Below are 20,014 nucleotides of genomic sequence, written 5' to 3' on the forward strand. Positions count from 1 at the left end.
AGATAGATAGATAGATAGATAGATAGATAGATAGATAGATAGATAGACAGACAGACAGACCTTAATTTTATTCTAATTAAAAGTTTTTTAACAATATAATAAGGTTGCTGGAGACATTGCTCAGCCATTAAAGGCTAAGCTCACAACAATGTAATAATGCAAAATAGAAGTTAAAGTACTTCTTACCTCCTCAGGTAGCTCACTGTACATGATTTCAGAGGTAGACAATAAAAATATAGGTGAAAAGGACGGTATATCCTGCAGCAGTGTCAGAAAAGTTGCTCTCACAGTCTCACTGACAGCTTCCCACCAGTCACCAATATGAGGCATGTAAACAATGCTAGGTACTGTTCTTCGAGCTTCTCGAAATATCTACGGAAAGAATCAGTGTTTAAAAGCTCAAATTGAGTACTCTAAAGCCTATACAGCAACCCCTGGATACACTAAATATGTCCATCACCGGAACTTAATTTCTTCAAAATAGGATGCACAATACTATATATGTAACTCCTATGTACTCTTGCCTCATTACACACAACAGAAGGTATTTGGTAATATATCTACTCCTATTCAGTATATATTAAAAGCACAAAAATAGAAAATTGTTTTATTTACCATGAACAGATAATAAGGCATACCACTATAAAAATATCCTGCAAACAAAAAATAAGCATACCATCCCCATCACCCTTATTAAGAGTTATTAGTGAACTTCAGTAAGAAAGAAAAAAAAATCAGTATAGCTGAAGTACTTGAGAGAGTGCCTAAAAATCACTCAACACATAAATATGTCAACCAAGATGCACTACTCTAGAGCTTAAATTTAATGAACTTTCTGCTTAGACACTTATTCACCTGTCTTCACAGTCACAAAATACTTAACTTCTCTAAAGAACAACAGTAAGTTAACAAGGAGCTCTGAGACACTCTACTGTCAGAAAATTCAAAATGGTATTTTTCCTCAGTTTTTAAAAAACCATACTTCCCATCACATTCTGCCAACACACAACAGCAAAATCCAGATTGGCTGTTAACTGCTATGCCGGAACTGCTCTTCTCTATGAGTAAGTTAACAGTTGTTGAGCCCATCACTGAATTCTTGTCATTGTTTTTAACAATTTTAGGTATAAATGTTGAACACCTGTTGGGGGTTGATCTGATGCTTTTATCTTGATGCTAATTATTGGCCCTCAAGATCTGGTACTGCCTGGATACACCTATCTTTGTGTAAACCTCCCTAAGACATTATTCCTGATTGGTTGATTAAAAGACCTAAAACCTGGGCAGGGCAGAATGGAGGTAGGAGAGGCTAAGGTTCCTAGGCTTTGGGGACAGGAGAATCGTGGAAAAAACAGAGAAGATAGACAGGAAGAGAGGAGCAAGAAGGATGCCATGATGGGTTAGGGTGAAAAAGGAACCACATGGGCCAGATGGAAGGACTCCAAGGATGGCGTGAATGAAGAAAACATCAAGATGAAAAATATAAGCAAGTATTTATAAAATTATGGATGAAAGGTAGACCAGATAGGAATGGTTAAGGCGGATGGCACTGGATGGGGGCTGGGAGGTGGATGGGGAGGTTATTGAGATATCATAGGTGAAAATATCTGCCCAGCTCAAGGTAAACAAGGCAATTATAAAATATAACATATCTGTCTTATTAATTATGATAGCAGATTAAATAATATCATAATAATCATAGGACAAATAATAAATATTATTTAGCCCAACACCAATTTAATTTTCAACAAATATCTGAGAGTATTTTGTCTAACTAGAAAGTTCTATTGTTCAGTTTTTTCCCTCATTTTAAACACATTGCAATGAGCCCAAAGATAAATAAGAGCCTAACACAAATGATTAGGAGATGTGGTAATGCATGCCTATAATCCCAACATGTAGGTGGCTGAGGCAAGAGGACTGCAAGCTCCAAGACAGGAGGGTTACACAGTAAGTCTGAGGCCAGCCTGCGCTATACAGCAAGATTTTAACCCACAGGTGCACACACAGATAAACACATAGACAGATAAACATACATAAAAACTACTAGACATTTTCCAAAAACAAAAAGGACTATTTTTCTTTCATGAGCATGCTTAACAATTACATTAATTTATTCAATACTATTTTATACATTAAACCTGTTCAATAGCCGGGTGTGGTAGCGCACACCTGTAATCCCAGCACTTGGTAAGGCAGAGGCAAGCAGATCTCTGTGAATTCAAGGCCAGCTTGGTCTACAGAGTGAGTTCCAAGACACCCAAGGCTACACAGAAAAACCCTGTCTCAAAAGAGAGAGAGAGGGGGAGAGAGAGAGAGAGAGAGAGAGAGAGAGAGAGAGAAACCTTTTGAATGAAATAAAAGGTGCTGTCAACTCAAAAACCGACCAGATGAAAGAGGCTCCAATAGACTTTCCCAAGTTGGAAGGAATATAGATGCTCCTATCATGTATTTCAAAAGAAATGCTTGCTCCTTCCTTTCTTGATATTTGCATATCCACCAATCCAGAATAGCTATAGAACAATTTTTTCAGGACTCATAAATTCTGACCTTTACTGAAAATCCTCTTACCCTAAAACCTGGAAATCTATGACTTTTCCTTCATCAAAGTTCTTATAAAAACATTTTTTAAAAGCATAAACAAAAGGAAGGAAACACACAGAAGTGCAAAGGCAATTGAGACATTCATTTAAAAAAATTAGTGCATGCTGCCAAGATCAGGCATGGTATGAGAAAGATAGTAACTATGTACTTCCACTTTCCAACCCTCCTGTCTATGCTTGTAAAATTAAGAGGAAGAGAAACTAAGAGGAGTGAATAAAGAAAAAAAGACTAGCAAACAACAGCTTACTCACAAACTTCACAAATGAACCACTAAATTTAGCCATGCAAGTCACCACATGCCCAGTATGCAGGAGAAAACAAAACGTTCCTCTGCAAAAATATTTTTGTTGCCTTTTATTCTAGTACCTCTGCTAGACTGTCTAAGAATGTATGTTAAGAAGCACCCAGCTACTACCAAGCATCAGCATGAATGGGCACTCCAACACAAGGTTTGGGATAATAAGCACTGCATACAGCCAGAAGAGAAATAATGCAGTGCGACAAGTGCTCTGCCTGCCTGGCAACTGTGAACTACACACAAGAAATCGCCAATTTTCAAAGAGATTTTGTTTTGATTTTTTTTTTCATCAAATCCTCTTCAAAACTCACAATTTGAACATAACACTGTTATTTCCAACGCCCGGAAAATATTCTCTCTTTTATAAAATTTTTAAAATGTTAGAAAACCCAGAGTAAAAAGGCTGTTCTAATGCATAAGTATAATGATATAACTAGAGAATAAATCTTACTACAGAAGACTACATGAGATAAACATCTAGAGATTATGATGTTTTCTCTAACCCTCTGTTAGGAACCATGTTTACTTTCTAGAAAAATTAAAAAACACTGCTGAAGTATTTTTCCCTTTAATAGTTTGTAATTTAATAGCTTGAATCTCGTGCTGTTAGAGTACACTTTGATATCTTAAAATATAAAACCAACTTGTTCTAATTTCCCAGTTTTTATACTAAAAATTCAAAAAGAGAACTGAGTGCTCAGCTTAGTGGGGAAGAGCTTGTGTAGTGTGTGTAAAACTCTAAAGTTCGATTCAGAGCATTTAAAAAAACAAATAAATAAAAGGTCTGAAACTAGCATTTTAAATTTCCTAGAGTATAAACATCAATGAAAATAAACACAATCTTATTGTCAACTATGGGGTGTTGGTTTGGAGTAAAAGCAGCCTTTCAAGAGTTTACCTGTGGTCATCATACTATGTTTGGTGTTAAGTAAGCAGCATCCTGGGGGTGGAGCCCAGGGCTTCACACAATAGGCAAGTATTCTGTCACTGAGCTACATCCCCTGCTGTCAACTTTTAAAGTTGTGGACTAAAACAGTCTTTGTGGAATCAAATACCTGTTAATTCAGAGTAGAAAAATAGAGCCTAATTTTATGAAGTGGCAACTGCCTGGGAACAACTGATGCCATTTGAGAACTAGAAAAATACTCACCTATAAGGTGTCTTGGATTGGTGGATGTGCAAGGTGTAGTAGAAAACAGAAAAACTGTTATAGAGAAAAAAAGATAGTAGGCCAAATTACTGAACCAACCGTTTCAAAATACCTCTGACATGACCAGCACTCTTGCACAAGTAAAATGAACATGCTCCAGTGTCTGTCCACACTGTTCATTTCCTTTTGGCCTCCTTCCTGATCCTGATGTTATAGCCTTTTAACCAGGTTTTCTTTTCCTTAAGGATTTTTTAAAATCATAGATTATTTATGCTAAATATCAAAACTTAGCCTACTAGAGCTGGAAGTACCCATGCAAGTGAGCACTAATTATATAAACTGCACTTAATCTTGATAGGAGTTCTAATTATCTAAATAGCTAACCTGAGAAAACAGAACTTTAGCCACTGAATTAAAATGTTTTGGGGCTGAAAGCAGTGACCAGTGGCCGAGCGCTCGCCTCTTATGTGTCAGACCCTTGGCTTGATTCCCCAGCACCACATGCACACAAAATCAATGTATGACAATTTTGCTGTTTTCTTTCTTCACTTTGGCAACTCTGGGGATCAGACCCAGAGTCTTGCACAAATTGCTCAGTGTTCTACCAATGAGCTATATATATCTATCCCTATGCATGTTTTTAGTTAAGAATTTACAGCCTCATTACAAGCAATTTTATTTAAAAATTGAAATTCAGATGTAAAAAAAAAATCAAGCACAAGTGTTAATAAAGCAAAAAACTCAAAGCCAGTTGTTCTCTGACTTATCTAAAAGGATCTATTACAGGAAAGAGTCAAATAGCTTTATATCAAAAAACTTCTACAATTTGTCAGGTAATATTATAAATTAAATTATAAAACACAGTTAAAATTAAAATTTTGGGAGCAGAGTTAATTTTTTTGCAAAAAGTGAATGTGTTGAATTTTCTAGTATCTTGGCATCATAAACCATTACATGGTATTACTGGTGATTTGTTCTTTGTTTGTTTTTCAAGACAGGGTTTCTCTGTGTAGCCGTGGCTGTCCTGGACTAGCTCTGTAGACCAGGATGGCCTCAAATTCACAGAGATCTGCCTGCCTCTGCCTCCCTGAGTGCTGGGATTACGGGTGTGTGCCATCACACCCATCTTGGTGATTTAGTTTATTAATATCATTTTACTGCATTTAAACTCTACTCACCTAAAGTTACTGAGCATCTTTTGTGAAAACAAGTTACTATATGACCTCTGAAGATCAAGAATTCAACAGAAAAAGGCACCAAACTTTTCTACGTAAGTGCAAAACCAGGCAGTGATGAAACACACCTATACTGGTTTCTGAACTTTGGCAATACTACAAAAAAAAAAAAAAAAAACAAAAAAACACACCTCTGTGCAAGTTAAACTTTCTGATATTTTCATTCCTTAAAGACATCAGGAATTTAATAACTGTTACACACTTTAAAGCAAGATAATTTAATTTGCTTACAAACTCAAATGCCACAGAAAATCGAGACACCCATGTGAACAAACACAAAGCAACCAGAGTGTAGCTCAGCAGCACATACATTAAAACTGGAACAATACAGAAGATGAGCATGGTCCCTGAACAAGAATGACATGCAAATTCGTGAAGGGCTCCATACTGAAGGTGAGGCATAAAGTTGTGTGGGTAGGAAAGTAAGAAGGCTATAGGAGAACCTGGAGAAGGGGAAAGAACATGATCAAAATATATTGTCTGAGAAAAAAATTTAAATAAGCTAAAAGGGGGGGGGACTACACTGAGGTAAATAGTAATCCTTTAATATTAGCGAGTCAAAAGGGGCTTTCCCTGAGAACTTCCAGATATATTTTTTTTCTGGGAATGGAAAAATACTAAAACTTTCAATAAACAAAATATTTATTTCACCATTTCAAATTATTCATAATACTATACAGGATCTAAACTCCAAAGCTTTTAATAAACCACATGCAAGGGCTGGAGAGATGGCTCAGTGTTTGAGAGCCATCCTGAGGATCTGAGTTTGATTTTCAGCACCCACATCAGGTAGCTTACAACTGCCTGAAACCCCAGGTCTTTCCACACAGTAGAAAGAAACATCTTCCAAAAGTTGTTCTCTGACCTCCACATACATACACAGTACATGAGTGTGCACATGCACACATACAAGTAAGTAAATAAATAAATGTGAAAAATCACATATACTAGAGAAACACATGCTAACAGTAACTGGCCACAGACTGACCCTTTATGTTACACAGTTAGAGTTGATTCTCAGGACAGAATCCTAGTCCTAAGGAGAGCAGGCAGAAAGAAAAGAAGGGAATACAGAAAACAGAAGAACTTCTTAAATGTTGTGGTTTTGTATCTGAAAAACACCCACTATCCTAGGAATCTACTTAGAACCAGATTTGCTGACTTTTATAAAAATTCACTTTTATTAACTAACAATCTCTTTTTGGAAAATCTGTTTAAAAAACTACTACATTTATAAATGGTGATTAGCTGGTTGGCAGCAGTGTTCAGCAGAGTCTTGGTCTCAGCTGTTCCACTGCCCAGCCCCAACCAAGCTGATGCTTATTCAAGCATGAGCTCTTCTTTTAAGAAGCTCTTCAGCTGGGTTGGAGAGATGGCTCAATGGTTAAGAGCACCGTCTTCTCTCTCTAAAGGACCCAGGTTCAATTCCCAGCACCCATATGGCAGCCCCAAGTCCAAGGGACCTGGCACTTTTATACTAATGAACATAAATTAAAATTAAAGACACTCTTTCTCAAAGTATCCACCAAATGGTAAAATAAGGGTTTTTATTACTTTTCTCTTATTAATTGATACCTCCCTTCCTCCACTTTCCCCCTAAACATGACCAACGAAAGAAGGCAAAAAATGAAAGAGAACAAAGAATATGAAATTAGAACTTATATTTAGTTAGCCAAGTATGACTTTTCTTAAAAAGGCCCAGAATCCCAATACTATGAAGCTACAGCTCACTATAAGGCATCCTGAGTGTCTGAGAGCCAGAGACAGGCCTTTGTGAGTTCCAGGCCAGCCTGTTCTACAAAGTAAGTCCAGAACAGCCAAAGCTACACAGAGAAACCCTCTCTCAAAAAACAAAAAACAAACAAACAAACAAAACACAGAAAGAAAACATACAGACATTAAAGTTTAATCAATCCTACATAGATTTCTGCCCCTAAATCAAAGCAACCATTTATGAGCAAATCACAAACATGCACACGTACCTACACCTCTTACTTTCCCATATCAACCTAAGTAAATCAACTTCATCTCTACTCGTGGCCTCATAGTATACCATAAGCTATACATGACTTGTTTTGCCAGCCCTTTATTAAAGGATTTACAGTTTGTTTTATGAATTATTTTGTTTGTCAGTATTCACAGAGCTGAAGATGTGGCTCAGCAGTTAACAGCACTGGCTGCCCTTCCAAAGGACCTGGGCTCAGTTCCCAGCACCCACATGATGGCTCACAATTGTAACTCCAGTTACAAGAGAGCCAACACTGTCACACAGACATACAATGCAGGCAAACACCAATGCACATGAAATAAAAATCTCAGTATGCACAAAGCTATGATTAGTATCCATACCCATCTGACAATGAATTCTTATAGTTAACAAGACTTCAGGGGACAAAGTTCCTAAATAGGTAATTCTAGCTCAAAGGTATATATGTATGTATGTATAAATTTTTTATCAAATTTGAAATATATATATATATATATATATATATATATATATATATATATATATATATATAACTAAGTTCAAATATCCAACATCTCCAGCATTCTTTTTTATGTAAATTAACCCATTTATTGCACACTAGGCAAGTCTCAAACAGTAGCTCTTCTACTGGTCTTTCAGTTTCTTGAGTCTTCTGATGGCGAACTTCACTGTGATGGCAGAAGTGGGGTTGTAGGTCCAAACCCCACCAGTCACTGTTTTCATGCAGGATCCACAGTGCCAGATGGCAACGGCTCAGCTCTTCATCTTGGTCGTGCCACAGAAGGAGCAAGTGTACTTGGTATGCTGGCTGATTTCAATCTTCTTCACCATCTTCCGGAGGTAGGCACCATAATGGTCCGTATTTCACGATGATCCCGACCTTCTTGGTGCTTTTAGCTGTGTTGCTGGAACTGAAGCCCAAGGCCGAAGGAGAGCCAGCATTTTCATAATTAAGCTGTTTTACTGACTTTAAACAAATCTTGTGATTTTCATTTATATGTAAAGGCAAAAATCTTTTTTTAATTGGTTGGGTTTTTTTTTTTTTCCCTCCTTATAAATACAAAGTATATTTGCTGCTTGCTTTCTTTCTTTTTACTTTTTGGCAAAGACTGGAGGAGAGTAAGACAGGTACTAACAATATAATCTGGGCTTATCTTGAATTCTTGATCCAACTGCCTTAGCTTTCAGAATGCTGAAAAATTAGCTTGCTATGTTTTGCAAATTTTTATGTTAAACTTTTATTCTTTCTCTTTCCTGATTTAAATACTATTTATATTTAAAAATTTGTTCTTGATATGTATAGCAAATATATTTTTTACCAGACACTGTCTATTAATTTTATTTGAAAAATACATTTGCTATGTGAAACTTAAATTTTTCTGTAGTCAAGTACCTTATTTGGATTCTACTTTCTGTACACTGTTTAACTACTTTCAAATGATAATAAGTATATGGATCTTGTAAATTTTCCTAGTGTTCTTGCAGTTCCAAAGCTGATCTAGAATGTCTTTGCATTTACATATACAAACAAATAAGAAACGGAATTGTTTTGTTTTTCTATTGTCCCTGTTAAGGACAGCAAGTTTTCCAAGATCATTTACTAAATAACCCATTACTTCCATATTATTGATATGAAATTTATTTGTAGTGGTCACCATCACCATTATATACCATTATCAGAAGGGTCAGAATATGGAATATTTTTTTAATCCTATTACTTTGTCTATTCCTATGCAGGTACAAATTTCTTATTATTGACATTCTAGTATACCCATAAAAATCAGGCAAAGCTCCTATATTACATTTTTTTTTCTCTAGAATTTACCTTGTGATTCTCATGTTTAACATCTACAAGAAACAGAAATCTTGTTAGGTTGCTCCCTCTAAATTATAGTGGGATAATAAATGGGATTACACTTGAAATTTATGAATAATTTAGAAAACAACCCACAGCATTCTCATTTTGGTCTTAGCAGCAATGAAAATGAAAACCATGATTACAGCTAACATGTTGAGAGCACTGATATCAAGCCTATTTGATGTATTTATTTTAATATAACTTCATGTTAAGTATCATTATCTTCATTTCATATGTAAAGAAATCAAGGTTCAGTTGGGCAAAGCAATGTGTTCTAGGTCATAACAATGAAACTGTGTAGATAAGGTTCTATCCATTTAATCTGACCTAGGTATATATCTGAATTGAAATGTAATAAAATAAGTTAAAACAAGTTTTATTTGCTGTTTTTATTCAACTGTCCCTTTCACTTGATTTTCCCCCCTTAGGCCTTGAATACTAATTCATTCAGTTAATTCCTAGGGAAATTGAGTTGCTTTTTAAAATAATTCTTTCTATCCATTGTATTTATAACTTACTCTGATAATATAAAAGAAAGCTAACAATTTTAGACTATTACATTTACAAGTGCCTCCCTTATAGAATCCTCTTGTCCTGAATTATTTTTAGTCGGTGCTATAGGTATTCCAAAAACAATGCTATCACAATCAATGTTTGTAACCTTAATGTGTACCTTCCAATATTTAATTCCCTCAATGTCTGAATCAATCTTAATATCCTTTTTACTAGCAGGCTCCATTAGCGATGTTTTCTTTAGGACTCCGCCTAAGCAAGGCTGATTGTTGGCACTCTTTGGGTTTACTTGAAAGCCTGTGGCTGCTGATTTTGCCGGTCTCTCAGCTTTCCTAATTTCCAATGCTTAGAACAGTTTAGCATCAGAATAACAGTATTCCTTAAAAGTAAAATAATTCACCTGTGAAACTGTCTAGGTTGAGTGCTTTTATGACACTTCTTCAATTTCTTCTGCCACAGTTAGTGCTGTTTAGATTCTTTCTTTTCTGGAGTCAATTTTGGTAATTTATACTTTCCTGGTACATCATTTGGATTTACTTGAAATGACACTGAATAATTCTTTTACTTGTATAAACGTGCAAAATCTTCTCATCCAGAAGGAAAAGTATGGGCAAACATAAAAGTAAATGTTATTGGAAAAAATTCACAGCTAGGATGTGTCAAACTGTGAGCAAAGTAATAGTATACAGTTTTATATTAGGACCACATGTTTTAGAAAAAAAAAAATCCTTTAAACAAAGCTTTATAAGAAGTACTGTTGATGACCAGAGAACTATGAGTAAAAGACAAATTAAGCCACTACCACTATGAACTCTTTCACAAACATGTATTTCCTGCTAGAAAAGTCCCATCTGGGAATGGCTTTCAGTTAAGTAACTACAGCACAGTTATCAAGTCATTTATAAGTGACACCCCACCAGTTATACAAGCCACGTGTGCAAAACATCCAAGTACAAAGTGACATTCATCATATTTATTGGAAGCACGAATATTCAAATATTTAATAAGCACCTCCTGATGAGCATGCTATCAGACCCCTAAAGTCCCAGCTACTCAGGAAACTGAGACTAGGAAACCAGTCTGAGCAAAACACTATTAGAAAAATAAAAGAAGGGCAGGATGCATGACTCTATAGTCAAGTGCTTGACAAGCAAGCCAACTAGTATTCAGACCATCAGAACCCACACAAATGCTGGGGGTACAGCGGCCCACCTTCCAGCCTCAGAGGGCAGAGACAATATCCCCAAAGCAAAACGGCTAGCATGATTATCTATGCTGGCAAGCTCTTGAGTCTGGTGGAGAAATCCTACTTCAATGAATAACATGAAAGTACTACCCAGGATGTATCCCAAAATCAACCTAAGAACTCCACATGCATTTTCACCCATAATGGTGCCCCAAACATGTAAACATACATGCACACACAGAGACATGAGAGTGGAAAAAGACAAAAAGAGAAGAAAAGAGATCCAATGAGCTCTCTCTATGTAGACACTGTGTAGAAATGCAGATGTGGTTACAACATGGTCCCCCTTAGCTCAAAACTTTATTTCCCTCATCTCTTCCAGAATGATACAGTTTGTATTTTTGGCTGTATATAAAAACCTTAACAAATATAAATAACCCTTGCTTCATAAGCCATAAGATTTCATAAGAGTTGAAAATCAAGTAACAAAATGACTAAACTATGGATACAAATGTCCAGTTTAATTACTATCACAATTACATCTCGGAAACCACAACTTTGAAAAACGTTCTGAAAAGAGGGAAAAAAAGCCTTTTTTTTTCTTTTCTATAAGACAGTACATTTTATTTTCAATAAGGAAGTATCATAGGAAAAAAACACAATACGCTAATTCTTAAGTATTGTTCATTGTACTAACATAGGAATGTTAACAAGTAGCTAATAAAAAGTTAATATTCATCATCCTCTGAAAAATCCTTATCTTACATACTATGTGTACAATAGCAAGACAAAAGCAGTGTGCAAACCTACCTGTGCACACGATTCTTCAGGTGTTTTGGCACTGACTGAGTAAAGTGCTGGGAGATCGAGCCGATGCACAGAGAATCTTTCTAGTGTATGCAAAAGTGCTGGAGCAAGGTGAGAAGTTTGTCCCGAACCTCGTTCTCCAGATAGCAACAGTCGAGGCCTGTAGGAGGTTGGCTGATGATATGGTGACCTATAAGACATAGTGATCTTAAAATCATATATTCTGAATACTAATATGCATGAATTTGCAGGTAAAATATTTCTATTAAAAGAATCAAACTTCAAATTCATAAAGCTTCCTTATTTTAGTATATTCATCTTTTCATTACCCATGTTTCTAAAATATTGACTATCTGTAACTATAGTAAAAACCAATGTGAAGGTATAAACCCATTCTAAAAAAAAAGAAAGAAAGAAAGAAAAATTTAGCAATATTTCACCCTATCACATTTTATATATATTTATATATATTAAAACTTGGAGAGTCTAAGACTATCTCTATTAATTAAACAGGAGGGATCCCAACAAAGAAACAGATCTGGGGCAAGGAGAAATCCAGAAAAAAGATGTAGATCTGAGATTAATTATTACAGTATAAGACTTAGAAAAGAAATAGTTAAAGCTGGGCATGGTGATTCACACTTAAAAACCTGGCACTAATGAGGCTGAAGTCTGACCAGCCTGGGTGAAATAGTGAGTTCTGGTTGCCTAAACTATAACCACACCACCCACCAAATCAAAATACGGTTAAAATGCTAAATTGTATGTAAAGTGTATTTTCTAAATGCTATATTCTACGACTCCTCACAAAGTCATTTTTAAACAGTATGATAGTAACAAAAGATAGGGCAATCAGCAGGTGATTATATAAGATGGTAAGTTTTTAAGCTAGACATGGTAGCACATGTTTTTAGTCCCAGCATTGTGAAGGTAGAATCAGAAAAAAAAATCTGTGAGTTTTGAGGCCAACCTCATTTACATTGCAAGTTCCCAGTAAGGGATACACAGTAAGAGCCTCTTAAAACAGTTTTTTTATAAAGGATTCAAGAAAATGAGCTCGTCTTTTTAGTCTGTTCTGCCATGTAACAAGACAGACCCTTCAAAAGAGATCAGACATGCTAGTGCCTTGGCATACCCAGCCTGTGAAAGTTACACTATTTATAAATTACCCAGGTTACTGGGGGAAATGAACTAAAATACCACAATTTTTTTTAATTAAAAGAAAAAAAAGTTTTCAGATATGGCAAATTTTGTTTCTGTGACAATAAAAACTAACAACAGTTCTTACGCAAATATGACAGTTCTTACACTAATATGACAGATTAGGCTACACACTAAAAAAAGAAATATACAGGGGCGGAGCCAAGATGGCGACTAGCACACACAGTTTCCGAGCTGTGGAAGAGATAAAGTTCTGAGTTGATGAGTGGAAGAACTTCTGAAGCCAGGCAAACAACGGAAAGACTTTCTAAACAACAGGGAGATAAAGTTCTGAGTTGATGAGTGGAAGAACTTCTGAAGCCAGGGAAACAACGGAGAGACTTTCTAAACAACAGGGAACATCGCAGGAGGTGAAAACCTTGGTCTCGGGTCACCCAGGGACTTGTTTGGGGAAGGTGAGAAACGATCTTTTGATCTCTCGGCACTCCCCTCCCCCAGACCTCCCTCCTCCTCGGCACAGCGGACTCGCCTTTCTCAGCGCAGACCTAACTGCCTGGGGCCTGCAGCCACTGAGGCGGAGCCCCAAGCCCTTTATCGGCAAAGGCCAGCAGTACTGTGTCTCGGAGCCCCAGATTCACGCGCGGCGGCTGCACCATCCTCCCAGGGCCCGCCGAGTCTGCTAGACGCCATACTAGCTCCGCAGGAGCGCCGTCACTGACAGTACGGCCCGCCCAATCCCACAGTGACAGAGAATACGCTATATACTCACCAAAACCAGACAGAAACGCCATACAAGCTAGACACACCAGGCGCTGGGCCTCCGAAGCTTGGAGAGCACAGTAAAGAGACCCCAGGACTTCCCAGAAAGCATCTGGACTAGCAACCCAGTCTCCAGTTACAGCGGGACTTTCTAACCTGGCGGCGGAGCAGCACTGAGCTGGCGGGGCACATCAGCCCTCCAGTTTAAGACTAACCAGGGCCAAACCAGAGAACAGAAAGGCTGGTTACCCCGATTCCCACTGACGTGACCACCCTGAAATCTCCAGCTGCAGCAAGACCTCATAACCTGGCAGTGACAGCAGCACGGAACTGGCGGAGCACATCAAAGAAGCAGGGCCAAACCAGAGAGCAGAGAGCCCAGATACGCCGATCTCTGCCAAGTGTCCTGCCTGTAAGTGAGTGCACCCTTGAGAATCTGCAGCTCCACTGATCCTGGGTTCTTCTAAAACAGAAGCCAGGCATCGAACCCCCTCTCACCCATATACCCATTTTGGGAAACAGAGGGGCACTTGGGACATTGAAGTTCCTGCTCTGTGGGTCTAATTGAGGAGTTAAGGCAGTTAATGCCAGAAATTGCGCTGCGATCATCACTAGCGCCTGCGACATATACATTGCAGAGCCCCTCCCACACACTCAAGGGTTCAACATTAGCCATCACTCTGTCCCTCGAGACACACGCAAACACCCACCTACACACACACACACACACATATACACACGCACGCACGCACGCTTGCATTTGCCTCTGTTTGCGCCTGCGTACTTTCCTCCCACAGGTACAGCTAGTCCTCAGCATACGCTAAGGACACGGGACCTCTCTCAACTTCCTGAAGAATTCTCCAGACTCGAGAGAGAGACAGTACCAGTCTGATCGGCAGAATCCAAAAACAAACAGGGAAGGTCTCAGATAAGCCAATGGCCAGGGGTAGGCGAAAGAACATTTCCAACATAAATCAGGACATCATGACTTCACCAGCAAACCCCAAAATCGATGGATACTCCAATTCATCAGAAGCACAGGAAAATGACCTTAAAGCCATGCTTGCTCAATTATTTGAGGCTCATAAGGAGGAAATGAACAAATCTTTCAAAGAGTTGGCCAGTCAATTGGAGGTAAAGAAAGAAGAAATGGACAAAACCCTTAAAGAAACACAGGCAAACATAGCCAAACAAATAGAGGCACAAGTAGAGAAAAAATTAGTGGCATACAAAAAGGAAATGAACAAAGAAATGGAGTCCATCGTAGAGAGACAGGAATCCAAATTCAAACACATAAAAGAAATGGTGCAAGGCATGAAAACAGAATTAGAATCAATAAAGAAAACACAAAATGAGAAAACTCTTGAGCTGGAGAACTTGGAGAAAAGATCAGGAACCACAAAAGTAAGCATCACCAACAGAATACAAGAGATGGAAGAGAGAATCTCTGGAGCTGAAGACACACTTGCAGAAATTGATATTTCTCTCAAAGAAAAAGTAAAATCAGAAAAATTCCAATCACAAAATATCCAAGAAATCAAGGATGCTATGAAAAGACAAAATCTAAGAATAATAGGAATTGATGAAAAAGAAGACTCCAGGCTCCAAGGTCCAGAAAATATTTTAAAAAAATCATAGAAGAAAATTTTCCCAACTTAAAGAAAGAGATGTCCATAAATATACAAGAGGCCTACAGAACACCAAATAGACTAGACCAGAAAAGAAACACATCACGTCACATCATAGTCAAAACACTAAATCTACAGAACAAAGAAAAGATATTAAAAGCAGCAAGGGAAAAAGGCCAAGTAACATATGAAGGTAGACCTATCAGAATCACACCAGACTTCTCATCAGAAACTATGAAAGCCAGAAGGGCCTGGGCAAGCATCATGGAGACTCTAAGAGATCACAAATGTCAACCGAGACTACTATACCCTGCAAAGCTTTCAATCAACATAGATGGAGAAAACAAAATATTCCATGACAAAACTAAATTTACGCAATATCTATACAGCAAACCAACCCTACAGAAGATACTAGAAGGAAAACTCCAATCCAACGAAAACGAATTCACCCAAGAAAACAGGGCATACAGATAATGTCCCAACAAAAATGAAAAGAAAACAAGCAATGAAACAAGGTAAGATCATCGACTCCATTACAAAAGGAACTAACATGCATTGGTCAATATTATCTATCAATATTAATGGACTCAACTCACCAATAAAAAGACACAGGCTAACAGAATGGTTACGAAAACAGGACCCAACATTCTGTTGCATCCAAGAAACACATCTATGCAACAAAGATAAACACTACCTCAGAGTAAAGGGCTGGAAAAATGTTTTTCAAGCAAATGGTTCCAGAAAACAAGCTGGAGTAGCCATCCTAATATCTAATAAAATAGACTTTCAACCCAAGTTAATAAAAAAAGATAAGGAGGGCCACTATATTCTCATCAAAGGAAAAATCCAACAAGAGGACATCACAATTTTGAATATCTATGCCCCAAATACAAGAGCACCTACATTTTTAAATGAAACAATATTAAAGCTTAAATCACACATTGATCCTAATACCCTAATAGTGGGAGACTTCAACACCCCACTCTCATCAAGGGACAGATCAACCAGACAGACACCAAATAGGGAAATAAAAGCACTCACAGAATCCCTAAATCAAATGGACCTAATAGACGTCTACAGATCTTTTCACCCAAACTCAAAAGAGTACACCTTCTTTTCAGCACCACATGGAACCTTCTCCAAAATAGACCATATAGTTGGTCACAAAGCAAGCCTCAACAGATACAAAAGGATTGAAATAATCCCTTGTATACTATCTGACCACCATGGACTAAAGCTGGACCTCAACAACAACAGAAACAACAAAAAGCCGACACGCACATGGAAACTGAACAACTTACTACTCAATGACAGCTGGGTCAAGGAAGAAATAAAGAAAGAAATTAAAGACTTTCTAGAATTCAATGAAAATGAAGGCACAACATACCCAAATTTATGGGACACATTGAAAGCAGTGCTCAGAGGAAAATTTATAGCACTAAGTGCCTACAAGAAGAAATCCGTAACATCACATACAAACAACTTAATGGCCCAACTGAAAAACCTAGAAAAAAAAGAAGCAGATACACCCAAGAGGAGCAGACGGCTGGAAATAATCAAACTAAGGGCAGAAATCAATCAATTAGAAACAAATAAAATTATCCAAAGAATCAATGAAACAAAAAGCTGGTTCTTTGAGAAAATCAACAAGATAGACAAACCCTTAGCCAAACTAACTAAAAAGCAGAGAGAAACCATACAAATCAGCAAAATCAGAAAGGAAAATGGGGACATAACTACAGACACTGAGGAAATCCAAACGATTATTAGGTCATACTACAAAAGCCTATATGGCACAAAATTTGAAAATCTAAATGAAATGGATAACTTTCTTGACAGATTCCATCTACCAAAATTAAGTCAAGATCAGGTAGAAAGACTGAATAGTCCTATATCTCCCAAGGAAATTGAAGCAGTCATTAACAGTCTCCCCTCCAAAAAAAGCCCTGGACCAGATGGCTTCAGCGCAGAATTCTACAAGACCTTCAAAGAAGTACTAACACCAATTCTCCTCAAACTATTCCATAAAATAGAAACAGAAGGAACACTACCAAACTCATTCTATGAAGCCACAGTCACTTTGATACCTAAACCACACAAAGATCCAACAAAAAAAGAGAACTTCAGACCTATCTCTCTTATGAACATTGATGCAAAAATACTCAATAAAATACTTGCAAACCGAATCCAAGAACACATCAAAGATATCATCCACCATGACCAAGTAGGCTTCATCCCAGGAATGCAAGGGTGGTTCAACATATGGAAATCCATCAATGTAATCCACCACATAAACAAAATGAAGGAGAAAAACCACATGATCATCTCCTTAGATGCTGAAAAAGCATTTGACAAAGTCCAGCACCCATTTATGTTTAAAGTCTTGGAGAGATCAGGGATACAAGGCACATACCTAAAGATAGTAAAGGCAATATACAGCAAGCCTATAGCCAACATCAAACTCAATGGAGAGAAACTTAAATCAATCCCACTGAAATCAGGGACAAGACGAGGCTGCCCACTCTCTCCATATCTCTTTAACATTGTACTTGAAATCCTAGCCAGAGCAATAAGACAACTAAAGGAGATCAAGGGGATACAAATCGGAAAGGAAGAGGTCAAAGTGTCACTATTTGCAGATGATATGATAGTATACATGAGCGAACCCAAAGATCAACCAGAGAACTTCTTCAGCTGATAAACACCTTCAGCAAAGTGGCAGGATACAAAATCAACTCAAAAAAATCAGAAGCCCTCTTGTATACCAAAGACAAAAAGGCTGAGAAAGAAATTAGGGAAACAACACCCTTCACAATAGCCACTAATAACATAAAGTACCTTGGTGTGACTCTAACCAAGCAAGTGAAAGACCTGTTTGAGAAAAACTTCAAGTCTTTGAAGAAAGAAATTGAAGAAGACCTCAGAAGATGGAAAGATGTCCCGTGCTCATGGATTGGTAGGATTAACACTGTGAAAATGGCCATCCTTCCAAAAGCAATCTACAGATTCAATGCAATTCCCATCAAAATACCAACTCAATTCTTTACAGACCTTGAAAAAAAGATTCTCAGCTTCATATGGAGAAACAAAAAACCCAGAATCTCCAAAACGATCCTGTACAACAACAGATCATCTGGAGGTATCTCCATTCCCGATCTCAAGCTGTACTACCGGGCAACAGTAATAAAAACTGCATGGTATTGGCATAGAAACAGAAAGGAGGATCAATGGAATCGCATAGAAGACCCAGAAATAAACCCACACACCTATGAATACTCAATATTTGACAAAGAAGCCAAATCCATTCAATGGAAAAAAGACAGCATCTTCAACAAATGGTGCTGGACCAACTGGATGTCTACATGCAGAAAAATGAAAATAGATCCATATTTATCACCCTGCACAAAACTAAAGTCCAAGTGGATCAAAGACCTCAACATAAAACCAGATACTCTAAATCAGCTGGAAAAAAAAAAGTGGGAAACAGCCTGGAACTCATTGGCACAGGAGACAACTTCCTGAACAGAACACCAACAGCACAGCCTCTAAGAGCAACAATCAATAAATGGGACCTCATGAAACTGAAAAGCTTCTGTAAAGCAAAAGACACTGTCATCAAAACAAATAGACAGCCTACAGATTGGGAAAGAATCTTCACCAACCCTTTATCTGACAGAGGGCTAATATCAAGTATATATAAAGAACTAAAGAAGCAGAAAAGCAACAAACCAAGTAATCCACTTAAAAAATGGGGAACAGAGCTAAACAGAGAATTCTCGAAAGAGGAACGTCAAATGGCAGAGAAACACTTAAAGAAATGCTCAACCTCATTAGCCATTAGGGAAATGCAAATCAAAACGACCCTGAGATTTCACCTTACACCCATCAGAATGGCCAAGATGAAAAACTCAAGTGATAGCACATGCTGGAGAGGTTGTGGAGAAAAGGGAACCCTCCTCCATTGCTGGTGGGAATGTAAACTGGTTCAACCACTCTGGAAGTCAATCTGGCGCTTTCTCAGACAACTAGGAGTAGTGCTACCTCAAGACCCAGCTATACCACTCCTAGGTATATACCCAAAATTTGCTCAAGTACACAACAAGGACATTTGTTCAACCATGTTCGTAGCAGCTTTATTTGTAATAGCCAGAACTTGGAAACAACCCAGATGTCCATCAACGGAGGAATGGATACAGAAATTGTGGTATTTTTACACAATGGAATACTACTCAGCAATCAAAAAGGAGGAAATCATGAAATTTGCAGGCAAGTGGTGGGATCTAGAAAAGATCATTCTGAGTGAAGTATCCCAGAAGGAGAAAGACAAACTTGGTATATACTCGCTTATATAGACCTACAAGATATGATAAACATAATGAAATCTACACACCTAAAGAAGATAATCAAGAAAGTGGACACAGGCGAAGGTGATTAATCCTCATTTAGAAAGACAAATGGGATGTGCATTGAACTTATGACAGGAGTCTACCACAAAAGGCATCTGAAAGACTCTACCTAGCAGTGTTTCAAAGCAGACACTAAGACTCATAACCAAACCCTCGGCAGAGTGCAGGGAATCATATGAAAGAAGGGAAGTTAGTATGATATGGAAAGGAGAGGAGCTCTACAAGGACCAAATATATCTGGGCACAGGGTCTTTTCTGAGACTGACACTCAACCAAGGACCATCTATGGATATAACCTAGAACTTCTGCTCGGATGTGGCCTGTGGTAGCTCAGTAACCAAGTAGTTTTCCAAAGTAAGGGGAACACGGACTATTTCTAACAGGATCTCAAGGGCAGGCTGTTTGACCCCCCCCCCCCCCCC

At 37.8% G+C, this 20,014-nt stretch overlaps 1 protein-coding gene, 1 non-coding gene and 1 pseudogene across 5 annotated transcripts in view; 1 reads left to right on the plus strand and 2 right to left on the minus strand.

Annotated features, from left to right (window-relative positions):
• Atad2b (ATPase family AAA domain containing 2B) overlaps positions 1-20,014 on the minus strand; it is a 135,180-nt gene that overhangs the window by 38,790 nt on the left and 76,376 nt on the right. For all 4 annotated transcript variants that reach the window (XM_055626044.1, XM_055626059.1, XM_055626052.1 and 1 more), the window contains exons 18-19: positions 11,642-11,828; positions 187-372 (exon numbers count right to left, since the gene is read on the minus strand). In XM_055626044.1, the coding sequence (XP_055482019.1) occupies positions 187-372; positions 11,642-11,828 (373 nt within the window). The remainder of the gene's footprint in view (positions 1-186; positions 373-11,641; positions 11,829-20,014) is intronic.
• LOC129691613 (U6 spliceosomal RNA) lies at positions 5,577-5,679 on the plus strand. Its single transcript, XR_008722511.1, has one exon. It is a non-coding gene; the product is annotated as a U6 spliceosomal RNA (small nuclear RNA).
• On the minus strand, positions 7,899-9,871 carry LOC129687095 (60S ribosomal protein L37a-like; annotated as a pseudogene).

Source organism: Psammomys obesus, unplaced genomic scaffold (assembly GCF_907164565.1).
Source record: "Psammomys obesus unplaced genomic scaffold, mPsaObe1.curated_primary_1811, whole genome shotgun sequence".
Lineage (NCBI taxonomy): Eukaryota > Metazoa > Chordata > Mammalia > Rodentia > Muridae > Psammomys > Psammomys obesus.